At 43.1% G+C, this 24,155-nt stretch overlaps 1 protein-coding gene across 1 annotated transcript; it reads left to right on the top strand.

Moving 5' to 3' along the window:
- Positions 1-6,912: 6,912 nt before the first annotated feature.
- Positions 6,913-15,548, top strand: LOC122430731 (pregnancy-associated glycoprotein 1-like). Its single transcript, XM_043451553.1, has 8 exons — positions 6,913-7,053; positions 8,322-8,442; positions 8,537-8,655; positions 9,845-9,900; positions 10,972-11,082; positions 12,597-12,738; positions 12,834-12,932; positions 15,405-15,548. Exons 1-8 carry the CDS (start codon positions 6,913-6,915, stop codon positions 15,546-15,548), a joined length of 933 nt encoding a protein of 310 aa, XP_043307488.1.
- The last annotated feature ends 8,607 nt before the right edge of the window (positions 15,549-24,155 follow it).

Below are 24,155 nucleotides of genomic sequence, written 5' to 3'. Positions count from 1 at the left end.
TAAGGCTTCTCTTCTTTTTTTTTTGTGTAAGGTTATAGTGTAATGAAAATGAAAATTAAGGAATAGTAGAGGAGTAATAGAGGACTTTAAAAGGAAATAAGAGAAAAAGAAAAATAGAAAAAAAAGAGAAAAAGGAAAAAAAAGACAAGAAAAAAAGTTTTTCATAATTAAAAAATTCGTAAAAATCAAGAAAATGAAAGTTAAGTAGTAATGGGGGAGTAATAGGGAATTTTAAATGAAAATAAAAGAGAAAAAGAAAAAAGATAAAAGAAAAAAAAATTTTTCTTACTTAATAAAAAAAAAGTAAAAGTATATCTAGGAATTTCTCTGGAGCTGTTGCGGTCATTGTGGGTTTGGTTCAGTTTCAGATAGCTCCTCGTTCCTGCTTACACTTCTCAATATCTACGATATCTACAGGCCCCTTCCTGTGTAGTTGGTGTTATCTACAGGGATTTTAATCTGTTGCACCTGTCACTTCTGAAGCGGTTCCCTTTGTTTATTTGGCTTCTATCTGCCGGTCTCTTCAGTGCCCAGTTTCCGCCCTGGCACAGGCGGCTGGAGGTGGACTCTTATTCAAGTTGCTAGTTCCATCACACTGCAGGGAGGGGCCGGCGCTGCGGGGAGGGGCTGGCACTGCTTTCCCCTCTACGCTGCTCAGGCTCCTGGCTGCTCTATATGGAGCGTGCCCTGCGCTGCGCGCGGCTCCAGCCCTCGGGTGTTCCACAGAAGCGAGGAACAAAAACCTGCGCCTGCTTTTTGTGCCTTCCCCATCAGAGCGGCTCAGGTAGCCAGGAGCTTGACAGGTGCAGTCTCCCCAGGTGTGGCGCGCCTTCTCCCCTGCGTGGTCCCAGTCTCAGTTTCCGCCCATGCCAGTTGGGTGCGTGTGCCTTCTGCCCTCTGCGTCCCCAGCCCCAGTCCCTGCCCGCTCCAGACGGGTGCCTGCGCCCTCTGTCTCGCGGCGACCCTCCTGGCGGATGTCGACCATCCAGAATCTCAGGAGGTCTTTGATTAGTAACTGGAGGCCTGTTTGCAGTGCGGTAGGGGATGCGGTCCTTGAGGAAGAGCCTGCCCCTTTCCCCTCCCCCCTGCCTCCAGCCTCCAGTGGGGTTGGGCCGTCCGAAGCCTGCGAGCCCTTCTCTGGGCTTGCTCGGTCCCTTTGTTCTGCGAATGGCCGGCAGTGTGTTTGGGCTGGTTAATTTTCTCTTTCTCTTTTGCTATCCCACAGTTTAAGTTGGTAACTCACAAAAGCTCCGTCCGATTGTCCTCAGGGCACTCAGGCCCAGTCCTTACCCTAAGCAATGCCGCCCGCTCCTCTCCATTCTGCCCCCACTTGCTGGTGGTGGATGCGGGTGTCTGGGGTACTTTTCTGCTGGGAGTTGCTTTTAGGCATGTAATCTGTGGGTTATATTTATTGTTCCCCTCCCAGTCAGGTGGCCTCCAAGATTCAAACACTTCCCCTAGACCCACCAGTGCGAGGGTTTCCCAGTGTCTGGAAACTTCCTCTATTAAGACTCCCTTCCTGGGATGGATCTCCTTCCTTAGCTCTTTTATCTCTCTTTTTATCTTTTATATTTTGTCCTACCTCCTTTCGAAGACAATGGGCTGCTTTTCTGGGCACCTGATGACCTCAGCTAGCAATCAGAAGTTGTCTTGTGAAGTTTGCTCTGCGTTCAGTTATTCTTTTGATGAATTTGTAGGAGAGAAAGTGGTCTCCCCGTCCTATTCCTCCACCATCTTGGCTCCTCCCCCACAATGATTTCAAGCATAAGATGTATAAGAAAGAAGAGTGTCATGAACGCTGTATTTCATCATCTAGCATCAATGACTACAAAATTAATCTCAGTCCCACAGTTTGTCATAGACTGGAGACTATGCAAAATCCAGGTGGTGGACAATTGAGTTCCCAGTGAATACATTCTTGACTTGTATCAGGTCTTTCTCTTCTTGCTATGGTCTCACTTGTGGTGGGGGAAGGGAACGAGGAAGAGGGTGAATAAGAAAGAAAAAGAGGGAGAGGCTAATCTTATCATGAGGGACGACCATCAAAACCCCATGTCAACTTGTGTACCTCCCAAAGGCCCTACTTCCTAATACCATCACATTGGGAGTCAAGGGTGGACACAATTCAATCCATAAAAGCTATGCAGGTCTGTTTTTAAATCAAGACAGACCCTCCTTTCATTCTTCATTCATTTTTCCTGAAGTATTTTAGGGACAAGATGAACATTTCACAAAATGTACATAATGAGTATTTGGGGTAAAATGATAGGATGTTAAAAAAATGCTTTTTTGTTCCCAATAAAATTAACATCTAATATCCAGTCCATGTATAAATTTCCTTGATTCACAAAAATCAGTTTTCACAGTTTATTGGAAGAATGTAATCATATGTTGCACTTGGTTGTTCTCCTTTAAGACAAAATAACTTGTTCCTCTCCCAACTTTAATGCCATTTATTTGTTCAGAAACTAGGAGGAAGCAGGGTGGTTCGTGTTACAGAATGTCCCACTATTGGGTTTAAAGCAGGAGTCCACAATACCAGCACAGTGGGCCAGGACAAGTACCAGTCCTTGATCTATTAGGAACCAGACCTCCACAGCAAGATGTGAGCTGCAGGTCAGTGAGTGAGGCTTCATCTGTATTATAGCTGCTCCCCATCACTCTCTCCTCACCCCCAGAAGGGACAGTCTAGCTTGTTTTCCTGGAACTGTTTGTAGTTACATAACATATTCTTAATAGAAACAAAAATAATATAAATATTGATGAATATTGTCCTTTCTCAGTGCTCAGAATGGTAAGTTGGTGCCCTAGCATTCTATCACAGTGATAAGTTAGATTTTGCCTATTAACATTTGGACCGATTTGGCCAGCTAGAAATTAAATTTTAAAAACCTCTGATCATGGGATCCAGCCCCATCCTTCATGGCAAACAGAAGGAGAAAAGGTCAAAGCAGGACAGATTTCTTCATCTTAGCCTCTAAAACCACTGTGGATGATGATTGCAGCTATGAAATCAGAAGGCATTTGCTTCTTGGAAGGAAAGCTATGAAAAACACAAACAGTGTGTTGAGAAGCAGAAACATCATTCTGGCCAACAAACTGTTAGATGTTGGGCCTTTTCATTTGGATTCCTAAACTTTCTGTCCAGTCCCCACTGGTCTTTGAAGTCCCTCACCTTTCTGGTCCTTAATGATTCCCAAGATTATTTTGTGCATTTCTTGACCGAGTCCTGAAATCAGCCTTGTCTATAAGAATCCATGGATCATCTGATGGAAAATGTATTTAGCAGCTACATGTTAGACCTCAGAATAGTCACTGTTATCCAGTTGTCATTGCTTGTAGGCTTTACATTGGTCAGAGTAGGAAGTACACATATTCTGTAAAAAATAAAATAAAAAGGGATAATTAGTTGGTACAAACTTATGCTTTCAGTTCAAGATTTAAGACAGCAGGGTTTTAATTAAACTTCTTTATGTTATGTGTGAGCCTCTTTTTCTAGCCACTGAAAGGCTTACTTCAGAACTTTAGTTTTAATTATTGTTTTGCTTTACCTGTTAACATACATATGATTCTGTCTCAATAACAGAATCAATATGAGGAACAATAAGTTGTTGAATATAGTTTCGGATTTCTTTCCTGTTTTTCTTTTGGTTTTCTTTTGTTTTGTTATGGATGGGCAGTATTTTTGTTTTGCCTTAGAAGATATTCGACTCTGAATGTAGTCATAATTCTGAATTTTAAAGCCACTTAAGTAACGTGTTGTTATGGGCATCTAGTTGCCAACTTGATGCAATTAGATTTATCAGTCTTTGTTCTGTATTTGTACAGTTCAGTTCAGTGGCTCAATCGTGTCCGTCTGTTTGCAGCGACTTGGACTGCAGCATGCCAGGCTTCCCTACCCATCACCAACCCCCAGGCCTTGCTCAAGTTCATGTCCATCAAGTTGGTGATGCCATCCAACCATCTCATCTTCTGTCTTCCCTTTCTCCTCCTGCCTTCAATCTTTCCTCACATCAGGGTCTTTTCCATTGAGATAGTTCTTCCCATCAGGTGGGCAAATAATTGGATTTTCAGCCTCAGCATCAGTCCTTCCAGTGAATATTCAGGACTGATTTCCTTTAGGATGGACTGGTTTGATCTCCTTGCAGTCCAAGGGACTCTCAAGAGTCTTCTCTAACACCATAGTTCAAAGGGCATATATGTGTGCCATTTGTCAGTGATGTCATATTCCCCTTTTGGGATTTAACTACCAAAACTGAATTTGAACAATATGCAAATATGAGGATTAAGTGACAGTGCCCCATCTAAACACACCTGGCAATAGGAGGGTCTTCTGCTGTATTCAAGGGATAGGTGTGGATAGATCTCATGCAGGAATAGACCCTGGCAGTCCTGGATGAGTAATTAAACACGATTGTCTTAACTTTAGCTGCCACAGCTGTTTTTGTCTTCGTTGATTAGGAAGACATTTCAAAATTATTTTTTTGTATGTTTGCTTTGGCAGACATAATTTTTCATGGCATAGACCCTATGGGGAAATTTTATCAGAAATATATCCATTTATCTTCAGCAGTTAAATTTGTTGCTTTTTATGTCCCCAATGATCTTTCTTTATAAATAGAAAGGAAACAAACATGTTCAGTATGCATACAGTCTCTTTGTAAATCAACCAACTTGAACTAAATTCCTCTCTGTCCTCACAGAACTCTCAAGTCTAGGCCAGGAATAAAAACCTGCAGAGACTGAAGGCTGATTTCAGCACATCATTGTGGAGATTGTGTTCTCACTGTTTTTTTTTCCCAGAAAAAAAAAATATTTGCTAACATTAAAATCAGTAGATTGTACATAAAAATCCAACCGTCTGATTCTCTTGAAAACATGGCCAACTGGCCTGCTTTCCAGCATGGTTGTAGTGGAGGAAAGGCTGCTCCCAGTGGTCAGGCCTGTGCTGCCCAGGTCCAGCATGGCCACCTAGTCCAGCTATCGTTTCTCTTGCTCCTGGAGCCATGAGTTTGTGAGAACTAGACTCCTAGCATGTGGAAGATTAAGACTACTTTTGTCTTGATCAACTTTGACTTTGAAGCCTTTCACCCAGAACCCAACACACAGTACTTCATTGTACACTTGTTGGATGATATAAAATATCTTGTGGATGCATATGACGTTTCTTCCAATACTGAAACCATGTAATTGAAGTACTGCTCTGCCCTAAATCTTTGTTGCAGACTGGCATCACAAGTACCCTTTATCTCTGCCACTAGACCCACTACCTAAAGCCAGTTGTATGTCCCTGGGCTGTCCCTGAAGTCTTCACCTTGCCATTTGACAACTTATCCTCCTAGAAATCTCCTCTCTAATGAAGACAGCAATGCATATCTCATGAAGCGGCTAGGAAGATGACATGAAACCACAAATGTCAAGTATGGCCTTTAGCATCCATTTTAATGATGTTCTTAGCAGTTTTTTCCCCCAAGTAGGCAAGATTCTCCATCTTCTTAGATGTCCATGTAGATCCATTTGATTTTCCAGCCAAGCTTTAAGGAGGAGTTTACAGTTCAATTGTCTGTATTCTGAGAAGCTTCAAAGTCCACTCTCCAAGGGCATAGATGAAGGTACAGATTTTATTTGAGACCTTTGTGTTTTTTCAGATCTACTAGTGGCCTAAAGGGCTAAATTAAGGCATGTCAGAGCATATAGAACTAGGGGCTCCCAGTCACCACTACATGCTAAGAAACTGAACTTCCCTGAGTACTTGGAACTAGGAAAGAAGTGGCTTGTGCTCTTTGGGCTGGTGGCCTTCTCAGATTGCAGAGTCATGTAAGTATGCGGACTGTAAGCCGCATCATATTTCTTTCTGTGATTTTTTTTTCATCTGATTATTCTTCCATCCATCAGGTTTAGAAGGGAATGGAATATTTCCCTGACAGTGTTAAAGGTCAGCTCTTACTTATTGATAAGTACTTTGTTACAGGAGCTGTGGGTCCCAAGAGTTTTTGTAGATTTGCAGACTTGCACAACTCTTGGGGTCCAGTTGTGTCATCACCTATGGAAATTGGAAGTCCTTGCAATTGTTCAGTGCACTGTCAATGCAGATGTAGGTGTGGTCCTGTGGAATAGCATTTTTCTACTTTTTATTTAACATGTCCTCTATATTCCCTCTCTACTTCAGTGTGTATATGTCTATGTCTGACTCTCTGTATCACTATCATTTATCTCTCCCTATCTTTGGAAGTCTCTGTGAGTGTATTTGTCTCTGTGTTGTTTTCTTTTAATTTTTCATTTGACTCATCCTTTTTTTCTCGAGCCTCTACATTTCCCTAACTTGTTCTCTATCTCCTGGATTCTTCTTTCAACTCTCTCTTCTCTTTCAACTTGGAGAAAGATTGGAAGAGCTACTTATACACTGTTTTATATCTGACAAGCAGTGTGACCACAGCCAATTCGCAAACCTCTTGCATTTCAAATTCCTCCCTTATAAAAGAGGATAGGAATCCCCCTTCTACCTCCTTCCCTGAGCTTCTATGAGAAGGATACGGTGGGATGGCAACAGCAATGCCAATGGCTGTCATTGTTGAGACTTCCTATTTATCAGGTACCTTATATGCATCATTTCACTTATCCCCAAAATATTCTATTTGGAGAGTTTGAATCATTACATTCCACCATTTTACTGAGGGGAGACTGAGACCCCACATGGTCATATGGCTTACCTAACATTACAGAACAGAACCTGTAATCAAACCTATGTCTTTGCCATGGTATATGTGTAACATTCTGGTAATAAGTTGACTCATAAAAATGATTGGAAAATACACAGGGCCATTACAATGACAGTTATACCTTAACACTGACAGCTAATTGTAGCTTCTTCTTTGTTTTCTTTGTCAAATGTTCCATGAAAGAATACCTCTAATGAAAGTGAAGACCACGAGAAATACCCTCAGTGAAAAAAACATGCTGAACAATTTCCAGAAGGAACATGCTTACAGACTGTCTCAGATTTCTTCTCGTGGCTCAAATCAAACTATTCCCCTGCTGAGGAACATCATGGAAGTGAGTGTTTTGGGAGGATGGTGGTCTACAGCACCCCTGATGCTCTAGCCTAGTACTGGGGCTCATTTGGAGATGCCACGTGGGATGTTGGAGCCAGGGTTCTGCAGGACGTGGAGACCCTGGGCATAGGGGCCCCACCCAGAGGAGAAGGTACTGTCATCCTCAACACCTGGTCTTGGTGACTGGGCCCAGAAATTGGCAGGTGGCAGGTAATCATCCATTTGTTTGTCAAAGATGTGTCATTAGTTTGAGGAAGGCTGTTCCTTCTGAGCAGAAGGCAATGGCGACTCAGTACAATACTCTTGCCTGGAAAATCCCAAGGATGGAGGAGCCTGGTAGGCTGCAGTCCATGGGGTCGCTAAGGGTTGGACACGACTAAGCGACTTCACTTTCACTTTTCACTTTCCTGAATTGGTGAAGGAAATGGCAGCCCACTCAAGTGTTCTTGCCTGGAGAATCCCAGGGAAGGGGGAGCGTGGTGGCTGCTGTCTATGGGGTTGCACAGACTTGGACACAACTGAAGCGACTTAGCAGCAGCAGAAGCAGAGGTTCCTTCTGAGCTAAGTGAGTCACTCAGTTACAGATGAAGAGTGAACCATCTCTGATCAGAAGGTAGAACAAACTGCAAAGCAATTGTGAATCCCCAGGTAGAGGAATCCAGTTTCCACAGATGCAAGAATCAAGGCTGTAAAAAGTTACTGAACCTGTATTCTGTGTAAGGCCGTAAGAATCTAACACATTGGTTACTGTTTTTAGATTAGAAAAAAAAAACTTATTTTGTCTTCAAAAATGCCCATGCTGGCCTGAGAGATAGGCAAAGAGGAAATACCTGTCAAAATAAAGGGTTACCTTTGTGGTGTTGATTGAATGTGGTCTGAGTTTAGAGGGAGTGGCTGGGGTTGATCAAGAAGGACTTCCTGGAGAAGGGGGTGTTAAGCCTGGGTTTAAAGAGACTACAGAGTGTCACAAATGAAGGCACCAGAACTTCCCTGGGTGTCCAGCGGTCCTGGAGGTCCAGTGGTTATGCCTCTGCACTTCCAATGCAGGAGGTACCACTTCAATGCCCTGTTATAGAGTCAGTGTCCTGCACACCATGTAGCACACACACACACAAAATTCAAATGCAAGCACCTCTGTGATCAAAGGCTGTGAGCTGCACAGTGGTTGGAAAGTGATCTCAAGAGGTATGTGACACCCAGAGGGGGGCATCAGTGTGGGAATAGAGGGTAGCCAGTTCTGCACTAACCCATCCCTCCTTTTACCTGTAGATGCTCTATGTGGGTAACATCACCATTGGAACACCCCCTCAGGAATTCCAGGTTATCTTTGACACAGGCTCATCTGACTTGTGGGTACCCTCCCTCTTTGCACGAGCCCAACCTGTTGTGAGTACAGACAACCCATACATGGACCCTCCTTCACTTGCCCTGCCAGCCTGTTTTGCACCCTTGGCCCTGATGACACTCATCTCTTGTGTCTGCAGCTACACAAGTTAGGTTCAGACATTACAAGTCTTCCACCTTCCAGCCTACCCAAAAGACCTTCAGAATCGCTTATGGATCTGGGAGCATGAAGGGATTTCTTGCTTATGACACCATTCGGGTAAAGTGTATTCAGAAGCTGAGCCAGGACTGGCTATGGAGTGACCACTGCTTGCAAAACAGATGCAGGACCATCTGGCAGGACACTTCCTAGCCTAACTCCTGTAGATATTGGCCATCTTACCCACAGGATCCTGTCTCTGGGGAGGCAGTGCCTGTGGTGACACACGAGTAAACAGATTAGCTAACCCGGAGAGTGGCTTGAGGTGTGGACTTGCAGCTTCTCTGCCCATGATCAGTTCAAGGTTCATTTTGCTGGGAGCAAGAAGAGGGGAAAAAAACACCCACTTTTATATTCACAGACTGTTCCAGCACTTTCAGATAATAATTGTTTTAATCCTGCAAAAACCCAACATAGCAGGTGGCCTGATTAGCTCATGACACATATGAGGAAACTGAGGTGCAGACAGCAAGGGCCTTGCTGAGGTCACACATATGGTAAACGATGGAGCTAGGCTGGCTTATCAGGACTGCAGTTGCTGTAGGGTGTTTGGGGATAGGATAAAACTGATCTAGGGACCCTCGGGGCAGTCAAGGGCTTCAGGTATCCAGACTGGGAAACTGGAGGCCAGAGAAGTCAGGGGGCCTGATAAATGAGTTCTCACTCTAGAGGGTCCTTGAGAGTCTAATAAAACCTATGGCCTGCCTCCCCAAAGCACTTGAGTAGTTCCCTTCTCTCATTTTCTCTCTAAAAGCCACACAAAGACACACATATTCCCAAAAGTGAATTTCCCACTCAGTAATTTCATAGATCCCTGTAAGCAAGATTGTATCTTCTGTCTTCCTGGACAGACGCAGAATCCACAGTACCTTACAGAGAATGCAGTCCATTCCTGTCATTAGGTCACAGTGATGCCAAAGAGAAGGCTACCTTGCTCTCGGCTCATTTTGTCCACAAGGGGGCACTGATGGGACCTGCCCTGACTCTTGGTTGCCCCTCCTGTACAGAAGCCACGAGGCCAATTTGACTCACTCAGGTGGTGTTTTTCAGATTGGCAGATGTTTTAAAATTCATAGCCTCTCACAAATGGAACCCAAATTCCCCTCCCAGCTTGGTCTAACCGTCTGAGGTCCACCAAAGACACAGCCCAGCCTCAATCCTTCCCTGAGGATCTAATGGCAATGCACCCCAGGCCAGTCCTAGCCCCACTTCACGTATCTGTAAGTGGGAACACTCTTCTCTCCCACAGATTGGGGACCTTGTAAGTAGTGATCAGCCATTTGGTCTAAGCATGGCAGAATATGGGTGTGAGGGTGTACCTTTGATGGCATCTTGGGCTTGAACTATCCCAACCTATCCGTCTTTGGAGCTATCCCCATCTTTGACCACCTGAAGAATCAAGATGCCATGTCTGAGCCTGTTTTTGCCTTTTACTTGAGCAAAGAAGTCTGAGATGGATAATCCCATTTTCTAAATTAGCTGTAAGTTGCTCTCAGTTGCACAAAAATTATGGAACACTTGATAAAGAAGTATTCTGAAAGATAATCTAACCCAGGATAACTATAGCCCTAGGACCATACCTAGCTTCACCACTGGCTTTTATAAATAACATTTTATTGGAACACAACCGTGCTCCTGGGCTCAAGACCAGTAACTTGGTCTAGGTGGATGAATGAGGAGGAAGACTAATGGAAGTCAACAGGAAACAAGCTGGAGGAAAAGGCAATATGATTTGCTTATGTATTTGATAAGGAATAAAGGAGAAGGATGGTGGGTAGGTTTCCTTCCCCATTAGCATTTCACTATGAGCCTAGGACCAGCTACACAATTTGCAGGAGCCAGTGAAAAATGAAAGTGTGGCACACAAAACAAAAGTGTGGGACCCCTTGTTCAAGAAATATTAGGCATTTCAAGACAGAGAGAGCAGGGGTGGGGTCCCTTCTGTGTGTGGGGCCGTTTGGACAGTAGAGGTCACAGACCTTTGGAGCCAACTCTGGGTGACCTGAACCCACACCCTTTGCACTCCCAGGCCTTGATTTTCCTGAGAAATGACAAGCTGGACAAGGAGAGGGCCAAAATGCTTCAGCATCCTGTCCTCTGAGTGTGTCTGAGCACTCAGGTCACAGGAGGTCCAGGGCATCTTCAGAAGATATAGTGGGTGGAGCCCAGCCAGGTGACTCAGCTTCTAACCTCCTCTGTGCCACTCATTAGCCAGGAACCAACCTCAGTCTGGTTCTCAGTCACTCCTAGACTCGATTTCTGCATCTGTAGATGGGGATCTTGTTAGGGCCTGGAAGGGTGGAGAGCAAAGCTCTCAGAGAGTACTGTTGCTATGGTCCTCCAAAGATCCCCTCCTCTCTTCTCTCTACAATGCAGGGCGAAAGGCACTGTGGTGATGTTTGGTGGGGTGGACCACCGCTACTACAAGGGAGAGCTCAACTGGGTACCATTGACCCAAGCGGGTGACTGGCGTGTACACATGGACAGGTAAGCCTCTCCCTCTGAGGGTCAACCCAAGGGATGCTCCCACTGCTGTAAATGGACACAGGCAGACACACACAAATGCATTCTCAGACACATAGTCACAACAACACACACAGACACATGGAAACACACAAGCAGACACATAAACATACACAGAGACACATAAAAACATGCAAAACTTGCATAGCTAGTGAGAGACACAGAAGCACACACAGAGACACATACAAACACACATACAGACAAACACACAAACACATAGATACACAAACAGCCCATGGGTTCATAATCCCCAGGCCTCCTGACCAGGGTTCTGACCAGTGTCCTCACAGGGTCCAGAGAGGTCTGTGCAGCTGGGAGAGCGCTGCATGCGCTGACCTGTGAGGCAGGGAGCACAGTCAGAGGACTCTGCAGTGTGGTGAACAGGATCAGGGAGGATTTCACCAGCCTGGACAGCGCTATAAGACGACCAACTGTCCAGGGCTACCTGGGACCAAGGAAGTTCTCAGTACAGATAAATGTCAGTTTAAAAACAGGGCAAGTCCTGAGCAAATGGGGACAACTGGTCTCCTTATGGAGAAGCTACTCAGCAGTGGAGAGAGGTTGGTTGCAGTCTTAAACATGAAAACAACTAATAAAAAAGACACCCCACATCCCTGGGCACACAGTGGGGCAAGGGCTATAACTGGGAGAATCAGGAAGATGGGATCCAGGAATGACCTGAGGACAAGAGGCAATAACTGATAGGATTCTGTGTGATACCCTCAGACAAAAGCTGACCTGTCTTTTGGAGTTTCTATAGGCTAGTCCTGCATTTCCTGGCCAGCGTCTCAGGGTCCGAGCTGGTTGTAGGAGCAGTGCTGGGAGACACCCTCTCACAGAAGAGCCCCTCTCTCCCACCACTGTGAGAATCGGCTGCCCTGTGAATCTCCATCTTCACCCTGTCGTTGGCTGGTTATTTGCTCTCCACCAGATACAGCTCTCTGGATCTTTCTCATTCATTATTTTCACAGTCTGCATTCACTCACTAAACAGACAAGCGTTGTGCATCCACTGTGTGCCAGGCACTTTAGGGAGACAACGAGAATAAAATTTGCCCTCACATCTAAGAAGGCAGATGCACAGAAGTGACACACACACATAGTGAATTGTGACTTTGGTACATTTTAGACGTGAGGAAGGATCTACAGAGAGTGTCAAGAAAGGAGACTGATAAACACTGGGGGAAAGACTTCCCTGAAACCATATCGATTAAGCTGGAATCTGGTAGATGAGAAGAAATTTGCTAGTCAAATGGGAGGAGACTCTTCTAGGAAGGAGACCAGCTTGTGTCAAGGTACAAAAGATCCTGGTGTATTTAAGTAGTGCATTCAAGGATGTCAAGGAAGTTGCCATGTCGAGAGCAAGGGAAACGATTCAGGGCAAGAGACGAAGGGCTGTTTAGGAGACAGTCGGGACACGGGCGGCACTGGGGAGACTCAGAGTGACCTCGATGCCCTCTTTGTTCCATTATCTCTCAGCATCTCCATGAAAAGACAGGTTATTTCTTGTTCTGGCGGCTTCGAGGCTCTTGTGGACACCAGGACATCACTGATCCTTGGCCCAAGAAGACTGATCAATAACATCCAGGAGCTCATCAGTGCCTCGCCATGGGGTTCCGAGGTGAAGGGTGATGGCCCAGGGTCACTCCCAGTCTCCACACACAACAAGGATCTCCAGGGCCAACCTCTCTCTCTCTCTCTCTCTGTCTCTAATAGCACTACGTTTCATGTTTTGTGGTCAATATCCTGCCCTCTATTGTCTTCACCATCAATGGTATCAACTACCCAGTGCCAGCTCGAGCCTACATCCTCAAGGTGAGAGGAGGACCCTGAAGGGTGGTTCTCAAATAGGAACTTGATATAACTCCTGGGATGCTTCTGGGAGGAGGCCGCCCTCTGCAGGCCATCTCTCACTATTGCAGATGCTGCTGAGCCCTGTGGCTGGGCCAGAACCTCCCTCAACACCAAAGACTTGATAGTAAAGGCCCATCTGGGACACTGATCATCCTGAAATAAATGTGGAGATGACACACAATGCTGGCATGGTGGGAGTCACAACGAGAGAGGAACACTGAGGTCCTCAGTGTTCAAGGAGCTTCAGTTCAAAATGAAACCTCAGAGGCATGAACCCAGAAAGTCAGCGCTAGCAGCCCCTGAAATAGGCCATGTGACAAGGAGAATGGCTGGGGACAGTCCCAGCTTGCTGTCCCAACACAGGGATTAACCCTCTCCCTCCCCCCTCACAGTTTTCCTGGTTTGGATGATAAATTACACGGTCAGCCTAGTTCTTGGCCGCCACCTTCCCCTTGCTCTGGCCAAGTGACGCCTTTGTGAGTTTGGATACCTGACCCCTCTGTAGGGAGGTTGGATGCTAAGGTGAATAAAGAGTGCATGGTGACTGCTCAGCCCCGGCACAGGGTGGAGGCTTCATGTCAGCTCCCTGTGGGAGTTCAGAGCAGGCTGGTGGGCTAAAGAAGGCTTTGAGGAACAGAGGGAATTTCAGGAGTTCTAAAACCACAAACTCATGGAGCCATATGGCAGGTTGCTTGGTTCTACGCAGAACTGCACTGGATTCCATGCAAATGGCATCCCAAGGTGCTCTGCATTGGGGCACTGGGACTTATCAGGGGTGATCAGGGCTACCGACTGACCAGTGGGGATGGGGAACATGAGTATGTTACCCAACCAAGCCTGGAGTGGACAAAGAGGGTGAGTGTGGGCCAAAGGAGGCTTCCCAGAGCTCCTGAGTTAAGTCTTCAAGAACTGTTGTTCTTGTGGGCACTGTTATATTTAAGATGGATAACCAACAACAAGTTAGGGTGTAGAACAGGTAACTCTGCTCAGTTATGACAGCCTGGATGGGAGGGGTATCTTTGGGACCACGATACATGGATACATAAGGTTGAGTCCCTATACTGTCCACCTGAAACCCAGAATATAGTTAATCAGCTATACTCCAATACAAAATACAGTTTTTTTTTTAAATACAGTTTTTTAATGAAGTACGGATTGTGGGATGCCGGAGAACCGGCACTCGCTGCAGAGAAAACAAGGAAAAAAAAAAAAAAGGAGCAGGAGTCAGGAGGAAAGAAACAGGGAGTGAGGAGAACCAGGGGACACTCTTGTTCTTTTCTAAAAATTGTATTGAAATGTGGCTGATCTTCAGTGTCGCCTTAAGTTCTGCTGCCCAGCAATGTGACTTAGTTATACACATACAAAATATATACATTTTTTTCTTATTCTCTTTCATGTAGTGTATCACTGGATATTGAATATAGTTCCTTACAGTAGCTCTATAGTAGGACTTTGTTTTTTATCATTCCTCTGTTTCCCTAACTCCCCGTCCTCCCGTCCTCCACACCCTTCCTCATGGCAACTGCATGTACAGGCCCTTTTTGGTTGTGGATGAACTGTCACATATCCCCTGCTAATGAGAAAATCCCTTGATACTTACCAAAAGAGGGAAATATAACCAAGAATCGTGCTGGGTCTGGATATTTGTGGGAGTCGCATATAAGGACTCAGGCTGACTGGTGTGTGTCTCTGACTCCCCCAAGATTTTAGAGGCCACTGCTCTACCACCATTAAAGAGAACACAGTGAGTACATCTACAGAGACCTGGATCCTGGGTCACATCTTCCTGAGACTGCATTTCTCAGTCTTTGATCGAGGAAATGACAGGGTTGGCCCGGCACAGGCAGTGTACATGGTTGGAGTGGCACAGGAATCAGTACGGCCGCCCCTAAGAAACACTCACTCACACTTAGGACACTCCTGCCCAGGACGCTGGTGAACTGTAACTGGTGGTCTGCACACCCTATTCTCAGTAAAGAATAAAGGGTTTCACTCATCATGGTGCTGAAACAAATGGGTGCCTATGTTTTTGCCTGGGAGGTGTACAATGATCAGGAAGGATATAGAACAAAGTCTGAATCACAGTTGAGAGGAGACAACTCCAACTGGCTTTGAAGAATGGGGAGACTTATTGAAATGATACTGGGAATCCAGGACACAAGACTCACAGCAAATGCAAAGATCTCAGTGACTGGACCCAAGAAATCAGAAGTCATCTCTTCTCTATTTCATACCCTCATTCTTTCATTCCCTCTTCCTTGATGGTCTTAGCCTGACAACTTTCTTACTTAAGGCTTCTAAATCTAATGAGGGAGTCCAAACTACCTGCCCTAGGGTTTTATATCCTGAAGGCATCTCCAATAAGGAAAAAGATTGCAGACATCAGAGTTCAAGTGTGTTCTCTGAATGACCCACCTCAAATTACATGTACAGCCCAAGATCAGCCAACCTGGCAGGGCCATGGGGTCCTTTGATTGGCCTTACATGGTCCTTGTCCCTGACCGAGCAGCACACATGACTGTCAGTTTACTCCAGAAATTCATGACTGAAGCTGGGGAGAGGCAGCCCCACGGATAGTGACTATGGGATGGTGTAGGCCATGGAAGAGTTTGTGATGACCCACCAACTCCACCACCACCTCATTCAGAGGAATTCTAAGGGGTAATGATATTGACACTTTTGGTCCCAACTCAGATGAACTTATCATTGGGCTTCTCCTCCAGGGGAGTTTGGGTGAGGTACTTCATGCAGAGCTGGTTCCCTTTTGTGACTACACCCCAGTCACCAGCTCTCACACATATGCCTGCTCTGTCCTTTCCAGTCCTACTTGTTAAGTGGTGGCCCCAGTGGATCCCTGAGCCATCCCCCTCCTCCAGGGCCCCAAATCCCCCTTCCTTGGCTTCCAGTGCTGCTGGGGAGAATGCAATGCTTGTATCAGGGGTCCCAGAGTACACAGAGCCTTCAGCCTTTCTGAGCTTCCTCTAGGGGTGGAGCTACAAACCCTGATTGGAGCTACCATGGTTAGGCACTTTTGCAGTGGAAGAATCAGTTCTTTCCACCTGGTGGCCCTCAGTAGATGCCTCAGCTGAGACAGCAGGGGTCAGATGTTGATTTCCTTTCAGATTGACTGGTTTGATCCCCTTGTTGTACAAGGGCCTCTCAAGAATCTTCTCAAGCACCACAGTTCAGAAGCTCAATTTTTTGGCATTCACCCTGTCTTATTGTCCAGATCTCACATCTGTACCTGATTACTGGAAAAACCATAGCTATGACACTACAGACCTCTGTAGCAAAGTGAGTCTCTGCTTTTTAATGCACTGTCCAGGTTTTTCATAGCCTTTTTCCCTTCCAAGGAGCAAGTATGTTTTAATTTTGTGGCTGCAGTCAAGGTCCATAGTGATTTTGGAGCCCAAGAAAATAAAATCTGCCACCGTTTCCACTTTTTCCTCATCTATATGCTATGAAGTGGTGGGCCTGGATGGCATGAATGGTGAGTATCTGTTTGTGAGTAGTTTTTTGAATGTTGAGTTTTAAGCCAGTTTTTTTCATCTCCTCTCCTCATCGAGAGGCTCTTTAGTTCTTTGCTTTCTGCTATTAGGGTGGTGTCATCTTCATATCTGTGGATGTTGATACTTCTCCCAGCAATCTTGATTCCAGCTTGGCAATTATCCAGACTAGCATATCGAATGAGCATCCTACATATAAGTTAAATAACCAGAGTGACAGTCTATACCTTGTCATGCTCCTTTTCCAATTTTAAATCTTTCAGTTTTTCTGTGTCTGATTCTAACTGCCACTTTTTGACCTACATACGGACTTTTTAGGAGAAAGGTAAGGTGATTTAATACTCCAATTTCCTTAATGATTTTCTGCAGTTTGTTGTGGTCAACACAGTGAAAGGCTTTAGTATAGTCAGTGAAGCAGGTGAAAATATTTTTTTCTGAAATTCGCTTGATTTCTCTATGATCCAATGGATGTTGGCAATTTGATCTCTGGTTCCTCAAACCAGTTTGTACATCTAGAAGTTCTCATTTCCTGTGCTGTTGAAACTTAGCTTGAAGGATTTTGAGCATTACCTTGCTAGCAAGTGAAATGAGTGCAATTGCATGCTAGATTGAACATTCTTTGAAATTGCCTTTCTTTTGGATTGGAATGAAAACTGACCTTTTCCAGTACTGTGGCCATGGCTGAGTTTTCCAAATTTACTGACATGTTGAATGCAGCACTTTTACAGCCTCATTCTAGAGGATTTTTAAACAGCTCAGCTGGAATTCCATCACCTCCACTAGCTTTGCTTGTAGTGTTGCTTCCTAAGGCCCACTTGACTTCATGCTCCAGTATATCTGGCTTTATGTGAGTGACCCCAGCATCATCCCTATCCCAGTCATTATGACCGTTTTTGATAGTTCTCCTCTGCATCTTGCCCCCTCTTCTTAATCTCATCTGCTTCTGTTAGGTTATTGAGTTTTCTGTCCTTTATTGTCCCAAGTTTGCATGAAGTGTTCCTCTGGTATCTCCAATTTTTGAAGAGATCTATACTCTTTACAATTCTTTTGTTTTCCAGTAATTCTTGCACTGTTCATTTATAAAGACTTTTCTTTTTTTTTTTGAAAGATCCTAGATAATATTTATTTTGCATGCATTATAATATTGCTAAGCCATTTATTACATTTATCTGTGTTTACAAACATTCTGGCTATATGTAGATATACCTAATGAAGAAGTTTTTCTAATTCAACGAATTGTTCTGTGATATCATTATGAAGACATACTTGACATATCAGTAAACGCAAAGGTAATAATCAAAATATTTAACAACCAGTACAGCATAAGCATGAAACAACGAGATTAGACAATGCTGTTGGATCAAAGGTCTGCAAGTCCCCTGCTGTGCCGTGTTGGGGTTGAAGGAAATGGGAAATTCCTATACTTTGGCCACCTGATGTGAAGAACTGACTCATTGAAAAAGACCCTGATGCTGGGAGAGATTGAAGGCAAAAGGAGAGAGGGTGGCAGAGAATGAGATGGCTAGATAACATCACTGACTCAATGGCCATGAATTTGAGCAAACTCCGGGAAATAGTGGAAAACAGAGGAGCCTAGTGTGCTACAGTTCATGAGGTCACAAAGAGTCAGACACAACTTGGCAACTGAGCAACAATAACAACAGAAATGTTTTAATATTTAACAATTGGGGCAGTTCTATGACTGTGTAATAACTGAATATCCATCCAGAGGAGACTGTAGAAATCTTTTTTTTTTTTTTTTTTAATTTTTTTTATTAGTTGGAGGCTAATTACTTCACAACATTTCAGTGGGTTTTGTCATACATTGATATGAATCAGCCATAGATTTACACTTATTCCCCATCCCGATCCCCCCTCCCACCTCCCTCTCCACCCGATTCCTCTGGGTCTTCCCAGTGTACCAGGCCCGAGCACTTGTCTCATGCATCCCACCTGGGCTGGTGATCTGTTTCACCATAGATAGAATACATGCTGTTCTTTTGAAACATCCCACCCTCACCTTCTCCCACAGAGTTCAAAAGTCTGTTCTGTATTTCTGTGTCTCTTTTTCTGTTTTGCATATAGGGTTATCGTTACCATCTTTCTAAATTCCATATATATGTGTTAGTATGCTGTAATGTTCTTTATCTTTCTGGCTTACTTCACTCTGTATAATGGGGCTCCAGTTTCATCCATCTCATTAGGACTGATTCAAATGAATTCTTTTTTGACGGCTGAGTAATATTCCATGGTGTATATGTACCACAGCTTCCTTATCCATTCATCTGCTGATGGGCATCTAGGTTGCTTCCATGTCCTGGCTATTATAAACAGTGCTGCGATGAACATTGGGGTGCACGTGTCTCTTTCAGATCTGGTTTCCTCAGTGTGTATGCCCAGAAGTGGGATTGCTGGGTCATATGGCAGTTCTATTTCCAGTTTTTTAAGGAATCTCCACACTGTTTTCCATAGTGGCTGTACTAGTTTGCATTCCCACCAACAGTGTAAGAGGGTTCCCTTTTCTCCACACCCTCTCCAGCATTTATTGCTTGTAGACTTTTGGATAGCAGCCATCCTGACTGGCGTGTAATGGTACCTCATTGTGGTTTTGATTTGCATTTCTCTAATAATGAGTGATGTTGAGCATCTTTTCATGTGTTTGTTAGCCATCTGTATGTCTTCTTTGGAGAAATGTCTGTTTAGTTCTTTGGCCCATTTTTTGATTGGGTCATTTATTTTTCTGGAATTGAGCTGCAGGAGTTGCTTGTATATTTTTGAGATTAATCCTTTGTCTGTTTCTTCATTTGCTATTATTTTCTCCCAATCTGAGGGCTGTCTTTTCACCTTACTTATAGTTTCCTTTGTAGTGCAAAAGCTTTTAAGTTTCATTAGGTCCCATTTGTTTATTTTTGCTTTTATTTCCAATATTCTGGGAGGTGGGTCATAGAGGATCTTGCTGTGATTTATGTCGGAGAGTGTTTTGCCTATGTTCTCCTCTAGGAGTTTTATAGTTTCTGGTCTTACATTTAGATCTTTAATCCATTTTGAGTTTATTTTTGTGTATGGTGTTAGAAAGTGTTCTAGTTTCATTCTTTTACAAGTGGTTGACCAGTTTTCCCAGCACCACTTGTTAAAGAGGTTGTCTTTTTTCCATTGTATATCCTTGCCTCCTTTGTCAAAGATAAGGTGTCCATAGGTTCGTGGATTTATCTCTGGGCTTTCTATTCTGTTCCATTGATCTATATTTCTGTCTTTGTGCCAGTACCATACTGTCTTGATGACTGTGGCTTTGTAGTAGAGTCTGAAGTCAGGCAGGTTGATTCCTCCAGTTCCATTCTTCTTTCTCAAGATTACTTTGGCTATTCGAGGTTTTTTGTATTTCCATACAAATTGTGAAATTCTTTGGTCTAGTTCTGTGAAAAATACCGTTGGTAGCTTGATAGGGATTGCATTGAATCTATAGATTGCTTTGGGTAGAATAGCCATTTTGACAATATTGATTCTTCCAATCCATGAACACGGTATGTTTCTCCATCTGTTTGTGTCCTCTTTGATTTCTTTCATCAGTGTTTTATAGTTTTCTATGTATAGGTCTTTTGTTTCTTTAGGTAGATATACTCCTAAGTATTTTATTCTTTTTGTTGCAATGGTGAATGGTATTGTTTCCTTAATTTCTCTTTCTGTTTTTTTCATTGTTAGTATATAGAAATGCAAGGGATTTCTGTGTGTTAATTTTATATCCTGCAACTTTACTATATTCATTGATTAGCTCTAGTAATTTTCTGGTAGAGTCTTTAGGGTTTTCTATGTAGAGGATCATGTCATCTGCAAACAGTGAGAGTTTCACTTCTTCTTTTCCTATCTGGATTCCTTTTACTTCTTTTTCTGCTCTGATTGCTGTGGCCAAAACTTCCAACACTATGTTGAACAGTAGTGGTGAGAGTGGGCACCCTTGTCTTGTTCCTGATTTCAGGGGAAATGCTTTCAATTTTTCACCATTGAGGGTGATGCTTGCTGTGGGTTTGTCATATATAGCTTTTATTATGTTGAGGTATGTTCCTTCTATTCCTGCTTTTTGGAGAGTTTTAATCATAAATGAGTGTTGAATTTTGTCAAAGGCTTTCTCTGCATCTATTGAGATAATCATATGGTTTTTATCTTTCAATTTGTTAATGTGGTGTATTACATTGATTGATTTGCGGATATTAAAGAATCCTTGCATTCCTGGGATAAAGCCCACTTGGTCATGGTGTATGATTTTTTTTAATATGTTGTTGGATTCTGTTTGCTAGAATTTTGTTAAGGATTTTTGCATCTATGTTCATCAGTGATATTGGCCTGTAGTTTTCTTTTTTTGTGGCATCTTTGTCTGGTTTTGGAATTAGGGTGATGGTGGCCTCATAGAATGAGTTTGGAAGTTTACCTTCTTCTGCAATTTTCTGGAAGAGTTTGAGTAAGATAGGTGTTAGCTCTTCTCTAAATTTTTGGTAGAATTCAGCTGTGAAGCCATCTGGTCCTGGGCTTTTGTTTGCTGGAAGATTTTTGATTACAGTTTCGATTTCCTTGCTTGTGATGGGTCTGTTAAGATCTTCTTTTTCTTCCTGGTTCAGTTTTGGAAAGTTTGTACTTTTCTAAGAATTTGTCCATTTCATCCAAGTTGTCCATTTTATTGGCATAGAGCTGCTGGTAGTAGTCTCTTATGATCCTTTGTATTTCAGTGTTGTCTGTTGTGATCTCTCCATTTTCATTTCTAATTTTGTTAATTTGGTTCTTCTCTCTTTGTTTCTTAATGAGTCTTGCTAATGGTTTGTCAATTTTGTTTATTTTTTCAAAAAACCAGCTTTTAGCTTTTTTGATTTTTGCTATGGTCTCTTTAGTTTCTATTGCATTTATTTCTGCCTTAATTTTTAAGATTTCTTTCCTTCTTCTAACCCTGGGGTTCTTCATTTCTTACTTCTCTAATTGCTTTAGGTGTAGAGTTAGGTTATTTATTTGGCTTTTTTCTTGTTTCTTGATGTAAGCCTGTAATGCTATGAACCTTCCCCTTAGCACTGCTTTTACAGTGTCCCATAGGTTTTGGGTTGTTGTGTTTTCATTTTCATTCATTTCTATACATATTTTGATTTCTTTTTTGATTTCTTCTATGATTTGTTGGTTATTCAGAAGCGTGTTATTTAGCCTCCATGTGTTTGAATTTTTAACAATTTTTTTCCTGTAATTGAGATCTAATCTTACTGCACTGTGGTCAGAAAAGATGACTGGAATGATTTCAATTTTTTTGAATTTTCCAAGACCAGATTTATGGCCCAGGATGTGATCTATTCTGGAGAAGGTTCCGTGTGCACTTGAGAAAAAGGTGAAGTTGATTGTTTTGGGGTGAAATGTCCTATAGATATCAATTAGGTCTAGCTGGTCCATTGTGTCATTTAAGGTTTGTGTTTCCTTGTTAATTTTCTGTTTAGTTGATCTATCCATAGTTGTGAGTGGGGTATTAAAGTCTCCCACTATTATTGTGTTACTATTAATTTCCTCTTTCATACTCGTTAGTGTTTGCCGTACATATTGCGGTGCTCTCTATGTTGGGTGCATATATATTTATAATTGTTATATCTTCTTCTTGGATTGATCCTTTGATCATTATGTAGTGTCCTTCTTTGTCTCTTTTCACAGCTTTTATTTGAAAGTCTATTTTATCTGATATGAGTATTGCGACTCCTGCTTTCTTTTGGTCTCCATTTGCATGAAATATTTTTTTCCAGCCCTTCACTTTTAGTCTGTATGTGTCTCTTGTTTTGAGGTGGGTCTCTTGTAGACAGCATATATAGGGGTCTTGTTTTTGTATCCATTCAGCCAATCTTTGTCTTTTGGTTGGGGCATTCAACCCATTTACATTTAAGGTAATTATTGATAGGTGTGGTCCCGTTGCCATTTACTTTGTTGTTTTGGGTTCACGTTTATACAACCTTTCTGCATTTCCTGTCTAGAGAAGATCCTTTAGCATTTGTTGAAGAGCTGGTTTGGTGGTGCTGAATTCTCTCAGCTTTTGCTTATCTGTAAAGCTTTTGAGTTCTCCTTCATATCTGAATGAGATCCTTGCTGGGTACAGTAATCTAGGTTGTAGGTTATTCTCTTTCATTACTTTCAGTACATCCTGCCATTCCCTTCTGGCCTGGAGGGTTTCTATTGATAGGTCAGCTGTTATCCTTATGGGAATCCCTTTGTGTGTTATTTGTTGTTTTTCCCTTGCTGCATTTAATATTTGTTCTTTGTGTTTGATCTTTGTTAGTTTGATTAATATGTGTCTTGGGGTGTTTCGCCTTGGGTTTATCCTGTTTGGAACTCTCTGGGTTTCTTGGACTTGGGTGGCTATTTCCTTCCCCATTTTAGGGAAGTTTTTAGCTATTATCTCCTCGAGTATTTTCTCATGGCCTTTCTTTTTGTCTTCTTCTTCTGGGACTCCTATGATTCGAATGTTGGTGCATTTCATATTGTCCCAGAGGTCCCTGAGGTTGTCCTCATTTCTTTTGATTCTTTTTTCTTTTTTCCTCTCTGCTTCATTTATTTCCACCATTTTATCTTCTACCTCACTTATCCTATCTTCTGCCTCCGTTATTCTACTCTTGGTTCCCTCCAAAGTGTTTTTGATCTCATTCATTGCATTATTCATTTTTAATTGACTCTTTTTTATTTCTTCTAGGTCTTTATTAAACAATTCTTGTATCTTTTCAATCTTTGTTTCCAAGCTATTTATCTGTAACTCCATTTTGTTTTCAAGATTTTGGATCATTTTTATTATCATTATTCTAAATTCTTTCTCAGGTAGATTCCCTATCTCCTCCTCTTTTGTTTGACTTGGTGGGCATTTTTCATGTTCCTTTACCTGTTGGGTATTTCTTTGCCTTTTCATCTTGTTTAGATTGCTGTGTCTGGAGTGGGCTTTCTGTATTCTGGAGATCTGTGGTTCCTTTTTATTGTGGAGGATTTACCCAGTGGGTGGGGTTAGACGATTGGCTTATCAAGGTTTTCTGGTTAGCGAAGCTTGCGCCAGTGTTCTGGTGCGTGGAATTTGATTTCTTCTCTCTGGAGAGCAATGGAGTGCCCAGTAATGAGTTTTGAGATGGGTCTATGTGTTAGGTGTGACCTTGGGCAGCCTGTATGTTGACGTTCAGGGCTATGTTCCTGCGTTGCTGAAGAATTTGCGTGGTATGTCTTGCTCTAAAACTTATTGACTCTTGGGTGGTGGTTGGTTTCAGTGTAGGTATGGAGGCTTTGGACGGTCACTTATTACTTAAAGTTCCATGCAGTCAGGAGTTTTCTGGTGTTCTCAGGTTTTGGGCTTAAGCCTCCTGCCTCTGGATTTCAGTTTTATTCTTCCTGTGGTCTCAGGACTTCTCCAACTATACAGCACTGATAATAAAACTTCTAGGTTAATGGCGAAAAGATTCTCCCCCGTTAGGGACACCCAGAGAGGTTCTCAGAGTTACATGAAGAAGAGGAGAGGGAGGAGGGAGATAGAGATGAGCAGGATGAGAAAAAGGGGGACTCAATAGGAGAGAGACAGATCTACACAGTTGTCTGTTCCCAGAGTGTTCTCCGTAGCCCAGACACCTACAGAGATTCACAGAATTGGATTGGGAAGAGAAGGGGAAAGGAGGAAATAGAGGTGTTCTGAGGTAGA

Source organism: Cervus canadensis, chromosome 29 (genome assembly GCF_019320065.1).
Source record: "Cervus canadensis isolate Bull #8, Minnesota chromosome 29, ASM1932006v1, whole genome shotgun sequence".
Taxonomy (NCBI): domain Eukaryota; kingdom Metazoa; phylum Chordata; class Mammalia; order Artiodactyla; family Cervidae; genus Cervus; species Cervus canadensis.
The sequence above is the reverse complement of the archived record's forward strand: the minus strand, read 5'-3'. Positions and strand labels throughout refer to the sequence as shown.

Coding starts and splice junctions, on each gene's coding strand:
- LOC122430731 (XM_043451553.1), top strand. CDS start 6,913: ATGAAAGTGAAGACCACGAGAAATACCCTCAGTGAAAAAAACATGCTG. Junction 7,054..8,321: donor TGCTGAGGAACATCATGGAA/GTGAGTGTTTTG, acceptor TTTTACCTGTAG/ATGCTCTATGTGGGTAACAT. Junction 12,739..12,833: donor CCTCGCCATGGGGTTCCGAG/GTGAAGGGTGAT, acceptor TGTCTCTAATAG/CACTACGTTTCATGTTTTGT.